The sequence below is a fragment of the Panthera tigris genome, chromosome A3 (assembly GCF_018350195.1).
Source record: "Panthera tigris isolate Pti1 chromosome A3, P.tigris_Pti1_mat1.1, whole genome shotgun sequence".
NCBI lineage: Eukaryota > Metazoa > Chordata > Mammalia > Carnivora > Felidae > Panthera > Panthera tigris.
Genome location: NC_056662.1, coordinates 63110062 through 63124428, shown reverse-complemented (window position 1 = coordinate 63124428; position 14367 = coordinate 63110062). Strand labels below are relative to the sequence as shown.

At 39.7% G+C, this 14367-nt stretch overlaps 1 protein-coding gene across 2 annotated transcripts in view; it reads right to left on the bottom strand.

Moving 5' to 3' along the window:
* Positions 1–13919, bottom strand: part of DYNC2LI1 (dynein cytoplasmic 2 light intermediate chain 1) — a 42456-nt gene extending 28537 nt beyond the window's left edge. The window contains exons 1-3 of one of the 2 annotated variants that reach the window (XM_042981295.1): positions 13786–13919; positions 11386–11503; positions 94–128 (exon numbers count right to left, since the gene is read on the bottom strand). In XM_042981295.1, coding sequence (XP_042837229.1) covers positions 94–128; positions 11386–11503; positions 13786–13793 — 161 coding nt within the window. In that variant the 5' untranslated portion in view covers positions 13794–13919. The remainder of the gene's footprint in view (positions 1–93; positions 129–11385; positions 11504–13785) is intronic. The other variant, XM_007097840.3, reaches the window with a different exon arrangement.
* Between the last annotated feature and the right edge of the window lie 448 nt (positions 13920–14367).

Below are 14367 nucleotides of genomic sequence, written 5' to 3'. Positions count from 1 at the left end.
ATTATTCACGTTCCCAAGTCTTTCAGAATTTAACTTGCCCTGTATAACTAGAATAAACAAAAAACATAGTCTAAAGGTTAACATAACACTTACCTGTCAAGACACCTTAGAATAATAGTAGTCTTTCCCTGGAAATAGAAAAAAAAAAAAAAAAGAATACTGTGTTAATGTCACCCATATGTAAAATTTTGTTATTCGTAATTGTGGCCAAAAATAGCTTTTAATCACTCGAATGATAAATTACCTGGAAACTAGAAACTTTCAGAATTGTTCCTAAGTTTGATAAGTAGAAAAAGTTAACTGTCAACTTTCCATCACAGTGTAACTACACTGCTATTATTATAATTATGAAGTCCTGCAGATGACAAATACTAGCAAATCATACCTCACTTTAGTGGTCAACTTGGCAGCTGTCTGAAATTTTCTCTCTATTCATCAATGCTAATTACTGGTTAAGCAGATGATTAGTGTCTTCTAAAATGTTTTAATTCCAATTGTTGAAGTGGAAATAAAGAAAAAAGGTAACATACAAATAAAGGACATATTGCAAATATGTTCAAAGTAGGCAATCCAAATACTGGGTTAGAGTATTTTTTTGTCTGTCTTTTTATTTGTAGAGAAGGTACTCGTTCTAAGTTTTGTGTTAGGAGTCAGAAAATATAGGTTCTGGGCATCTCTACCACACGAAAGTTAACCTCACATTTTAGCCAGGGATTGGCTCAGTGGTTTAATCACACTTTCTTTTTTTTTTAATAGTAAAACTTAAAAACAAAAAACAAGCCAAAAAAAGATCTCTTACAAGAAGACAGATAAAAGAGGAGCAGCAGGGAAAGCTCTAATGGAGGAAGCTGCTGGGTTCCAAGGAAAATAGTTCGGAAAATGCCGGACTGACAAAAACACAGACCATTTGACTAGGTAGGTTTTTTTCCTAAAACCTTTAATTTTTTTACCAAAAGAAAAAGATGATCACAAATAAATTACTCTGGATTATATCTGGGATATGATCAAATTGAATGACTTTTTTTTTTAAATGACGGGAAACATAAATAATTGGCATACGACCAAAAATGTATATTACTGAAGGATGTTTGCTGGCAGGTATTCTTTCAAAGTGAAAAACAAGAAATACCCTAAATTTCCCCCAATGGGGATTGGCTAATTTAATTATGACAATCCTTATAATGAAATAGCATGCAGCTGTTAGGAATGACGATCTACGAAGATACTTATTGACATGGTAAAACATTTATGACAGATTAGCATAACTGTTTTCAATTTTAAAATATCTTTTCCTGCTTCTTTGAGATATACGTACATACATACGCATACACATTAACAGATTCAGAGAAAGACACAGAAACACACACACACAAATAAATAGATCTAGAGGGATATCACTAAGCTAACAGTAAACATTTCTAGGTGATGGATTTGTTGGTAATTTATATTATTTGGGTTTTTTTTGTTTGTTTAGTTTGTGTGTGTGTGTGTGTGTGTGTGTGTGTGTGTGTGTGTGAGAGAGAGAGAGAGAGAGAGAGAGAGAGAGAGAGAGAGAGAGAGAGAGAGAGAATCCTAAGCAGGCTCTGTCAGTGCAGAGCCCAATGTGGGGCCTGATCTCATGAACCATGAGATCATGACCTGAGCCTAAATTAAGAGTCAGACGTTTAACCGACTGAGCCACCCAGGCACCTCTGGTAATTTTTTCTTTTTTTAAGAAAATCAGGATTTTCTAATTTTCATATACTGAACATGTATCACATGTAGCATATTTTCGAAGTTTGAGATAAATGAAGACTGTAGTACAGTGGTCTCCTCTTATCCATGATTCCACTTTCCACAGTTTCAGCTACTCATGGTCAACGGCAGTCTGGAAGCAGATGACCCTCCTTTGGACATGTCATCATCAGGTCAGGAGTACCCTAGCGCTGCATCACTGTGCCTACACCATTTACCCCGCTTCATCTCGTCAAGAGGACGTTTTAGCATCTCACATCATAAGAAGGATGAGTGTAGTACAGCAAGGTATTCTGTGACAGAAAGGCCACATTACATAGCTTGTATTAGAGTATGTTGTAATAATTGTTTTACTTTTAGTTATTTTTAGTTATCTCTTCCCGTGCCTCATTTATAAATTCAACTTTATCATAGGTGTGTATGTATAGGAAAAAACAGAGTATGTACAGGATTCAGTTCTCTCTGCAGTTTTAGGCATCCACTGGGGGTCTTGGAACATATGCCCCGCAGATAGGGGGGAGGCTGCTATACCTAAAAATTATTGTATTCTATGTACAAGAAAGCACAGAATCAGAATTACTGGAATCTTAGATAAAAGATTCCAGATTGGAAGGAATCTTAGATATAACTAGCCATTTTTCTCAGATGCTCATAGTTCCATAGCGTTGATTTAAATTTTGATTATAATTTCATGTAAATGTACTACTTGGTGGCAATTCCAAATAAACATAAACTCAACTCTGGGCACTGAAATACGCTTTTAGACTATCATTAAAATATGATCCAAATTTTAAAAATTCACTAGTAAACTGTTGCCCTCTGAGACCCCTAGGTTTCCTGGTTCAATAAACACTGACTTAGTACAAGTTCATTCAGGGATTATCAAAAGGAATCCTATCTTCCCTCCCATTACCTCAGACACACTGGAAATCCAGTCTTTTCTTCTGATCCATTATCCCTGGAGCTCTAATTCCACAGTCTTCTACACATCCCTTCATCTGGCGCAATAATCCCCCCCATTTCTCCCCCCAAAACTCCCTAATATCAACCTCTTCTTCAGAATGTTCTACCTGTTGGCCTTACCTAAAATATGGCTGCTTCTGGACCATTTCCTCTACATTCTTGTTAAAGAAGGCTTTTTTTTTCTTTTTTTTTTTACCACCCCATGTACTACAGGGCCCTCCTTGCTCCCCAGTGCCACCTTTAAACAATTATTCTACTTCCCTTGTTTTGCAAGTCTTACAGGCTGGTACCAGTCTACCATGACGGCTGTTGTCACCTCTTCTGGCTCAGTCTCCCTTTCCCTCTCAGCTGCTGTCATTAGTCTTGCTAACTTCATATCCATGTGGGCACAGGCAATCCACCTAACACTCTGACCTCTCAGTGACTTTGCCTCCTCACAGAGACCCTTTCCTTCACTCTGCTTCTGCCATACATCACTTCCAAGGTTATATCTTGAATCACTTCACCACTGGAAATTGCACCACTTCCAAAATCACACACACAAACAATGCATTTCTCCAACTACTTCTTCAGGAATCCCCAGAGTAACCATCCTGTGGCCTTAGTGAGAGGCCTCAAAAGTCCACTGACCTGTCAACATTTCTCCTTCTCCATCAGCCCCGTCCTACCTCCACATCTCACCTTTTCCATCTTAGAGTCCACAGTTTATTATTACAATCACCCTTGCAAATATTACCCCCTCCCTAGGCTTTCTCGCTCTGTATTGCACCCACTTGGTTGGCAAAAACCAACCCTGGTAAACCCAATCACCTTCCCTTCACCTCCATGTTTGTACCCACACAAGTGAGTGATGATGGAGAAAAATTATACATACTGTGCAGATTGGTGTCACCTAAATTCTGAATCCCCATCATCAAAACAGCAGTCAACAATGACGAGCAATCCTGTAAAGTTTGTCTAGTGTGTTCTCTCTCCCATTGGTTGTAACTGCTGTTTCGTACACTTTTCTTGATTTTCTCCTCAGAATACCCACTTGACCCTCTTCACCTGAATTACCTCTCTTTCCTTACTTCTTGCTCTTCAAGCTCTGGACATCATGCTCTCATAAGGAGGCTTTCCTCTTCCAGCCTCTTGGACTGAGTGAAAAGCCCTTGTTTCCATCATAGATCTGTCTCATGTGTTGCTACTGTTGTACAAGTACTAGCACCTAAGTTCCTGCACAGCAGAGTATGACTTGCTTTTCTGTTTCCCCAGCATCGGGCAGAATACCCGGCACACAGAAGATGTTCAGTAAGTGTCCACTGAATGGACAGAGGTTTGGCAAAAAGAGAGAGAAGGCATCGAGGCAGTTATTTTCTTTGGTAAAGGGTGATTACTATTAGCTGAACAACAGAAGCATTACTTGCTTGCCTCTCTTTATTTTTCAAAATCATGTTCTGTATAAAGCACGGAATCAGATACTTTTTAAAGAATAATATCTTCAAAAGTTCTACATATCTCAAGAGAGTTTGCCCGTCTTCAAAAGCAAAATTAGTTTTAATTTACATAAATGAAAATAAAAAGGAGCTTGTGTATGCCCACAGTCTCCTATTTTAAAAAATGGGTGGTTCTTCCATAAACAACAAATAAAACATGAATGTGCTGTCACTGCAACAAAGCCTAGAACAACAGTTACAGAGAGTCCTAGCGGGATGCTGGTGGGGCGTTTTGCGTGTGAGCCTTTGTGTGCTGTGATCAGTACTACTAGTTTAAGCCACCTGAAAGGTATGGAAGCAGCTTCTTACACGGAAGACTTTATGTGATAGGAATTTACTTGTACCAGAAGACTAGTACTAGTTACTTGACCCGCTTATTTAAATCCACATATTTATCTATATGGCGGTAAGCAGGAAATTGGTAATGTACCACATCCGATGAAAACATCACTCTCCTCACAATAAACTCATGAGATGAAATGTTTATATACTGTAGTTGGGTTAAAAATTTTAAAGTATAATGATACCTATGAAAGTTTTATTTAAGCTAATTTAAATAGTTCAGATTTTTTAAAGTGGGCCAACAAGAAAACTTGGTAAAATACAGAAATTAAAAACAAAATAAAAACAGTGATTAAAATTTTACCATATGCATTTCTCTTTTTCATCTTTGCATTTTTACAAAGTTGAGATCATGTTGTATATAAAATTTGTCATGCTTTTTTCTTTTTCTTAATTAAAAATTTTTTTTGTTTATTTTTGAGAGACAGAGATAGAGCACGAGCAGGGGAGGGGCAGAGACAGAGCGAGATACAGAATCCAAAGCAGGCTCCAGGCTGTGGGATGTCAGCACAGAGCCCAATGTGGGGCTCAAACTCACGAACTGTGAGCTCATGACCTGAGCCAAAGTCAGACGCTTAACCAACTGAGCCACCCAGGCGCCCCATGTCCTGCTTTTTTCAATTAACATTATAGTTTTTCCTTACATCACTAACAACTCTTTTGCAGTTGTATAACATTTCCCCCCTTAATTATAATGTTGATAGTATATATAATATCTCCCAATGAAGGATGTCTATTTGTGTGTGGGGGGGTCCTTCCAAGACACAGCCCAAGACAGAGGAGTGTTCTGGCTACCTGGGCACTGACATCATCTGGTAAAGATGTAGCCTCGTTGATGCACAGCTTAGATTCAGAAAGTTTAATTTGTCAATATATGCTTCAGTGGAAGCATGAAGCACAAAAATAAAAGTGTAATATGAACCCAAATAGACACAAAACATAATGCCACATAAATTTCAGCCTCTTGGATCTGTAAGCCCGATCTTTTGCAGACAGTGTCACCAGCAGTCCTGCCTTCCTGGCAAGAACTTTGTGAGCCAAGCAAAGTTGGATGAAGATAGGATACATCTGTTCTTGCTCTGTATCGCCACTTCCAAAACCCCTTTGTATCCTTGGCTAAATAAAACAGAAACTCACAATGAGTGGGGAGAGGTCTCTCACTAATAATCAGTGGTCCTGGGGACAGGCTGCCATATTTTCTACATGTTTTTCACAATAACAAATAACCCTGTGTCATTACATCATTATTGTAACTCAATGATTCCTTAAATGACAATCCTAAAAGTAAAGTAACTGATTCCAAAATATGATTACTAAGATACTGACTTACCCACTTAGATGCTGACTTATTTATTTATTTTTCTAACTTGGACAGTTGTTTATTTTTTAAAAATATTTATTTATTTTGGGGAGAGCACAGTGGAGGAGGGGCAGACACAGGGGGACAGAGGATCTGAAGCTGGCTCTGCATTGACAGGCTGCCAGCAGTGAGCTTGATGTGGGGCTCGAACTCATGAACTGTGATATCATGACCTGAGCTAAAGTCAGACACTCAGCACTCAACCGGCTCGAGGTTGAGCCCCGTGTCGGGCTCTATGCTGACAATCTCAGAGCCTGTAGCCTGCTTCAGACTCTGTGTCTCCCTCTCACTCTTCCCCTACCCTGCTCACACTCTGTCTCTCTCTCTCTCAAAAATAAACATAAAAAAAAAAAAAAAGAATCCTGGCTTTTATATTCAAATCAGATAGAAAACTTGAATGTTTTCAAATTGTGAAATGAAAAACAATAGTTTAAACATTTTTTAAAATTTTGTTTACTATAATTGTTCTTAGATCAATAAGTACTTTTTTAAAGAATGTTTTTAACATTTATTCATTTTTGAGAGACAGAGTATGAGTGAGAGAGGGGCAGAGAAAGAGGGAGACACAGAATCCAAAGCAGGCTCCAAGCTCTGAGCTGTCAGCACATAGCCCAAAGTGGGGCTCGAACTCACAGAGTGGGAGGTCATGACCTGAGCTGAAGTCAGACGTCCAACCGGCTGAGCCACCCAGGCGCCCCAATAAGTACTTTCTAATTCCTGCTAAATATGGTATTAGCTAGGTAAAAGTGAGTTTACCAACTTCAAATTCAATGGGTTTGTTACCATAAATTTGAGCAAAATGTCTAAATATTATTTTTTAATGTAGTTATTATAACATTAGATGTTAAAAACAGCAAAAAAATTAATTCTTCATTTCATATTAAAATTATTTCATCTGGATATTTTTCAATCACATGTTTTAGTCAGAATATTCATATGGTAATCAAAATTATTTCTTAATTAAATTCCCCCCTATGGTGCACAATACTTAAAGTCCTCAAGTGACATACTGTGGCATTCCAAATGAAATCAGCTCTCTGTTGATCTGAAGGATATGCTATACCTGTGCATATATTAACCTATGGATTTTGGCTGACTTCTTCTAATTGTGTGGTGATAAATGACATTACTAGAGTCAGAAATGATAAACCAATTTTATCTCAAGTGCCAACACCTTCCTGGAATGTTATGGATCAGAAGTCATCTTCAGGCTCAGTGGAAAAGGGTGCTGTGATCAATAAAATGTGTGTGGAAGATGTGTAACTCGTATTTGCTATCTCTTAAGGAACCCTAGAAAGCATCTTCTTACAACCAGATTGTAGAAACTAGAAAAGGAAAAATTTAGAAGTCAAGACATTTCCTTCCCACTTTTCTTCTATCCAGAGATTGAAGTTTGGGAAGAGAACAGAAGCTCTGGGAAGTAAAATGCTCAATGACTAAGTTTTCTGGCCAATACCCTAAGAATACTTGAGTGATTATCACTTGATAAGAGAAGAAACCTACGTTCAGAGGATCACAAGACCATGCCTAGAGACTTGACAATTTAAATCTGAGTGGAGAGAATCAGAAAAAAATGTGCAGATAAATTGAGATGTCATTACATATGACATTAAGAAAAATTTAAAGACAATAATGGAAGAGGGCCCAAGTAATTCACAAGAGAAAACAGCTGAGACAAGGCCTGGAAAGAATATTTACAGCGACAGATGCACAACAGTGCAGGTAACAATAACTGCAGTATTATCACAGGGGAGTAAACGACCTCATAGGAACTACCAAAACTTGTGTCAGAGACTTATGAGTGCAACATATTAAATATTTTTTAAGTTTATTTATTTATTTTGAGAGAGAGAGGGAGGGAGGAGCAGAGACAGAAGGAGAGAGAGAGAATCCCTAGTAAGCTCCACACTGTCAGTCCGGAGCCCTATGTGGGGCTCAAACTCACAAACTATAAGATTATGACCTGAGCCAAAATCAAGAGTCAGATGCTTAACTGACTGAGCCACCCAGGGGCCCCATGAGTTCAACATATTGATGTAAAGAGACAGAAGGAGAGAGAAAATACAGCATTTTGTGTATTTATATGGAAACTTACAAACATGCATGAAGGAATACTATACAAAGAGCAGAATGTGATGTATGTAATTAGACTGTTGCCTGACCGTATGAAATGAATTATCGTATGATGTCCCATGGCACACATCACAAGAGGAATACAGGTAAAGTCTAACAGTGAAGAGGAGACCAACCTTTCAAAAAATTTTTTAATGTTTACTCATTTTTGAGAGATGGAGAGAAACAGAGCATGAGCGGGGGAGGGGCAGAGAGAGAGGGAGACACAGAATCCGAAGCAGGCTCCAGGCTTCAAGTTGTCAGCACAGAGCTCAATGCAGGGCTGGAACCCACAGACCGTGAGATCATGACCTAAGCTGAAATTGGACGCTTAACCGACTGAGCCACCCAGGTGCCCCAAGGATACCAACTATTCAAAAAGTGCCTCCCTCAGTTTGAATTTTCTGTCATTCCCAAAGGAAACAGTCCAGACTCAGAAACTAGGATCAAAGAGAGAGGTGAAGTGACTCATTCCAACACAGAATTCTATACCCAGATAAACATTCTACCCAGAGTGAGGGAAAATAAAGGCATTTTTAGACATGCAGTATCTCATAAATTTTACTTCCCATGTAACGCTTTCCCCGGAAACTACAAGAGAATGTGCTCCACCAAGATAAGTGAGTGAACCAAGAATAGGGAAGAAACAGGATCCAGGAAACTGAAGTTCCAACTCAAGAAAGAGGAAAAGGGAATTCCCGAGATGTTGGGGAAGGATGGTAGCTATGCCGCCACTCCTGACAACAGTAGAGATCAACACAGCGGGTTAAAAGATGGCAGGACTCCGGCTGGAGAGGGGAAATTTCAGATGATCTGATACAACTGCCTAGATGAAAATTATACTGAATGTCTGTTGGGGATTGTGTAAAGAATTAGCAATAGATATCCGGGGAGCTAGCTTCCAGGATGGTTCCAAATGGTCCCCACTTCCTGGTATTCCCACCCATGTGAGGTCCCTCACACTGTACCAGAGTTGGGTCTTTGTGACCCATATGGCATATGGCAGAAGTGATGGCATGTCACTTCCAAGATTAGGTTATAAAAGACAGCAGTTTCTGTCCTGGGCACCCTTTCTCTTTTGGATTTCTGGCTTTGGGGAAAGCAAACTGCCATGTTGTAAGCAGCCCTATGGAGAGGCCTATATGGTGAAGAATTGAAGCCTGGTCAACAGTCAGCAATGAACTGAGGCCTCTTGCCAACAGCCATGTCAGTGAGCGAAACTGCTTCTCCAGTTTAGCTGAGCTGTGAGATGACTTTAGTCCCAGATGACATCTTGACTACAACTTCATGAAAGACTGGGAGCCAGAACCACATAACTAAGCTGCTCTCAGATTCCTGACCCTCACAAACTAGGTGAGATGATGTTTGCTGTTTTAAAAGCTGCCAAGTTTTAGAGTAATTTATTACATAGCAACAAATAACTAATGGATATAAAAACTAAGGTACATATAAGAGCTAAACAAATAAAAAAACAAGGCATTTTGAAACTTTTGGAAGAAGTTACTCAAGGTAAAGAAAGTAATCCACTGAATATTGATTTAGCCCAAAATTATAATAGGAATCATACTGCAGACCAGGGCTGGAGGTGAGCGTTTAAAAGAGACAGAACTATGGGCTCTGTGCTGATAGCGTGGAACCTGCTTGGGACGCTCTCACTCTCTCTCTGCCCCTCCCGCACTTGAGCTGTCTCTCAAAATAAATACATAAGCTTTTATAAGTAAATAAACAAACAAACAAACAAACAAAGGAGACAGAAATAGGGGCACCTGGCTGGCTCAGTCAACAAAGCTTGCAACTCTTGATCTCAGGATTGTAAATTTGAGCCCCGTGCTGGGTGTAGAGATTACTTAAAAATAAAAAAGTCTTAAAAAAAAAAAAAGAGAGATAGAACTAAATACTCTTCTACTATTATCAAAAATTCAACAGATAATGTCTAACATTTTAAGTCTAAAAATAGCCCATCAGTGATTTCAGACATTCAGAGGTAAATTATAGAAAAAAAGGAAAGAGGCTGCTTTAAGGAGAGGCTCTGAACAATGTGGAGAAGTTTACTGCTTTATGCACCTTTTGATTATCTTTGAGCTTATAAACCTCATCTGTGAATCATTTTAATAAAAATAATTAAAAATAAAACCAGACTGTAACAAAGGGCCCAATCTAAGAAAATTAAGGACAAAACAATGTAAATGAAAAAGGCTTACAGACCTCAAGCTCAACCTTAGTGAACAGGGTTACGTGATTACTAGGATTTTTCTATGCAATAATAGGAGCACAGCGTCTGGAAAAAGAGAAGGTGGCACACCTAGTCTACTGCAGTTAAGCAAAACCTCACAAACTCTGTTCCCTCCTGAGAATGACACAGTAGAATAATTCCAGGTGAGAGTTAATTAAAATCATGACAGAGAATCTATGACTGATATGGAATCCATAACACAGAAGGCATGAGCAAAAGAAATGAAGATACGAAAGCTGAAACAGACTCAGGGAAACAAAATGGTTGTCTATAATTATTCGAAGGGCAATTTAAAAATACTTAAAGATGTAACAAGTAAAAGAGAAATCAGACTTTTACAGATCAGAATTAAGACCAAGAATTAGGTTCTTGGAATCAGAAATACCAACTCTCCGGACACTTTTACAGGTCAGAAATGGGAACACTGGATGTTCCAATAAAACACAGGTTTTCCAGTAACCGGGAATTAACAAAATGAAACCAGCCTGCTTTGTGAAAGATAACTCCCCCATTTCTAGAGATAATCGAACTATATAACCACTCTTTATAGTGGCTCTTAACCTTTTTGAAGTGCTAGAACGCTGGGAGAATCTAATTTCCCATAAAAATGCACTGATACACAATCACACACAATTCTGGATACATTTCTAGAGAGTTCCCTGGCCCCAAGAAGTACCCCCATGGGGCCCAGAGTGAGAATCCCCACTGTAGAAGACTAGGGCAGTGCCAGGTTTCCTTCGGTTTCTATGACTCTGGTTAAGATTAAATGTATCATATTCTACACGGTTCATGTTTTTGTTATCTATATGCCTGTTTCAGTTGTACAAGTTACCAGAACTATTGGTCATCAGATTAGTATTTATGGTGCCTTTGAGTAGTCGAATTAGAATCAATCGCTCCTTCCTCTGGGCTGCTATGGCTCATGCGGGAGCATACCACTTGACAAGAAATGCTGAGGCTAGATGTTATTCCCCACTCACCTATGAGCAGGGCCCCCTCTCCAGGGAGGGCACAGCCAGCAGGTAACCAGCAGGCCAGAGACTGGTCATCTGGTTAAAGAGTTGAAGTATCCAAATGTTTACCAAAGTATTAAAATAAATTTTACCACTAGTTGCTAAATCAGCATAATACTTGAGGGGGAAAAAAAGGAGGAAAAAATGCATTACCCCATTTTTACTGCCAATGAAGAAAACAGATTTTTCTCCAATTTCAACTCCATCACCTTCACCTCCACTGCTTCCCCGTTTTTCCACTTCTGCTTTTGCAATTTCCCAGAGAGTTTCACTATGAGAGGCAGAAAAAGAAAATTCAGACAATCAAAGAGAATCTTTTCCAATTTCTGTTTCATGCTCAGAGAAATTTTAGTTTAGTTAAATTTATAGAGCAAATCAACAGCATTTTCTTGGGGGACAATAAGCTGATAGAACCTCTGAGGATTAGTCATTTTCCTTGCACTGGTTCATATCAGCTGAAAATAATAAGCCACGTCTTTGCCACTAGGATTTGAGGCTGCCTTAGTTTGGGGCTTCCAGCCGAGGTCGAAAGCTGTGTATGTTAGCTTCTCAGACATGTATATGAAGGTACACAGAATTTTGGAAATTTACAACTTGAAAACCACCAACATCTAGGAAAATGGGGAGCCCAATAATCTTTGCTTTCTGAGATATTTCTTGTGTTTTTTGTTTTTTTAATGTGCTAGTAGAGGAAGGGAGGAGAGAGAGAGACACAGAATCCAAAGCAGGCTCCAGGCTCTGAGCTGTCAGCCCAGAGCCCGATGTGGGGCTTGAACTCACAAACTGTGAGATCATGACCTGAGCCGAAGTCAGGCACTTAGCCGCTTAGCCATCTGAGCCACCCAGGTGCCCCTCTTTTTTGTTTTTTAAATTATATTTCTGGCTCAAGATTACCTGTTTTAATATATAAAATGTAATGAAAGAAAGAAAATCACCTAAAATCACATTTTGAAAATAATCCTTCCATTCATCTCTCTATAAACATATGTAATTTTTCACAGATTATACCTTTTACTAAAGCGAAAATGAAAAATGGAGTCTTGAACTAAAAAAAAAAAAAAAAAAAAAGAGACGAGATCTAATTGTTCTAAGCCAGAATTTGCGGCTTTCTACATGGCAAATTACCCAACCTCTCTGGATCCTTCATTCCTTTAATTAATTCAACAATTATTTATTGAGCACCTAATATAGGCAAGATTTTGTGCTTTTCTCCAGGCTTATTTCTGTTTCTTCATCTCTAAACTGCCAATTAAAGAAAAATACCAACCTTATAAGATGGTCACGATTGTTAAAATGTGATAATTCATTTTGGGCTTGACCTATATATAGTTATTGAAAATTACTGGGAGCTCCTAATTATTATTCAAGAAACAGAGATGAAGAAAGGGGCTATACAAGATCAATAAAGGTGTCCCTAATTATTTGTACCAAATGCATGCATTTCTTTCACAGGTGAATCCCCAGGAACTCAGCCCAGGCTTGTCTGCTCTTCATTTACACACCTTTCTTTTTCTTAACATTTTAAAAAAGTTTATTTAAGAGAGAGAGAGAATCCCAAGCAAACTCCGCACTGTTATCACAGAGCCCAATAACATGGGGCCCTATCCCAGGAACTGAGAGCTCCTGACCTCAGCAGAAACCAAGAGTCAGACGATTAACCAACTGAGCCACCTGGCGCGGGTATACACCATTCTTTCAAACTGATGATCTGCTTTCCAAATTCCCAGCAGAGAGGAGAGCAGGTGGTGCAGCGACCAGTCATGCCACTGGTGAAATCTGTAACTATAACCATAACTTCATAACTGCAACCAATTATACCCCCATGGGAAGGAAGCTGACAATTTTTCACATTAAGGTTCATTAAACTCAACAGAGATCAGGCCATGATCCACAAGGTGAGAAAAACAGATTTACCCCGCTCTGTGATGGACTCCAGAACCCCTCTCTCCCTGACGTCCTTCTAAGTTGTTCAGAGAAGGTTTAGGCGTGATCTTGAAAGCAGGAAATTAAAACTGACATCACAGAACTGAAGAGCTAAAATGTATTTTCCAGGCCCCCTTTAAACGTCATCTTACGCTTTTCACACAGCTTTCTCAACTTTCCCTCACTTATTATTGTCCTGAACTCTTGCAACCAGGAGAGGAGTCAGGGACATCTCCGAGAAGGAGGCTTTGTGGTCTAATTCACCGCCTGAACCCCTGCATCTAGAACATTCCTTGGCCTGCAAAAAATTTTTACCAAGTGAATGGTTGGAGTTGAACTTTCAAAATCTTTTATACCTGGGGAACTTTTCTACCTGCTTGTGGCCGAACCCACATGTTCAAGGGTAGTTCCTACGGATTCCTGACCATCCAGACAGAGGTTGCATGCAGAACAGACCCACAATTGTTTTCCACAGGCAGCTCCCGCCCGGTTTCCTCTCCCTAAATATGCCCGCAGCTGCCCTCCCTCTCCTGCCCCTTCCTGGCGGGGTGGGAAAGAAGGGAAAGCTAGGCTATCGAGGGAAACGTAAGCCGGACCCAAGCACGGCTGCGGGCACGGCTGCGGGGATACCTGGGCATCCTGGCTCCACCACCCCGGTGTCGTGAACTCGGCGTTGGGACTCGCCTAAAATAAGCAGGCCGGTGATCACCCAGGCGGGCGGAACTGTGCGGACTCTTGGGTTGCCATGGGAGCGACGTTGCAGGCTGGGTTGCGTGCACACGAGGGGCATCATGGGAAATGTAGTTCCAGGCGTTGCTCTTCAAGTCTTGCTCAACGCCTCGAAGGCTAGGATGTGAGAGAACGAGGTGACGCGTCTGACAAACCTGGGACCTAAAAGCCCATGGTTGGAAGTGTTCTTTTACTTAAAACATATTCCACTGAGTACCGGACTATATGTCAGAGATCTCTGCTCTCTCTCTTCAGTTACTTTTCAATCTCCAATAGCAGTGCTTTGGGAATGGAGGGTGAATCAAATTCCTGAGCTGTTTTCTAGCGATTTACTAGAGGCAAAGAATATTTGTGATATTAGTATTTTCCAACGTTCTGTTTAGTTGTTTTGAGTTTTATGCAATAGCACATCATTTATTAATAAGCTAATAAAGCAAATGCATCTCCACTATACTTCATTTACTTTACCTCTAAATCAATAAC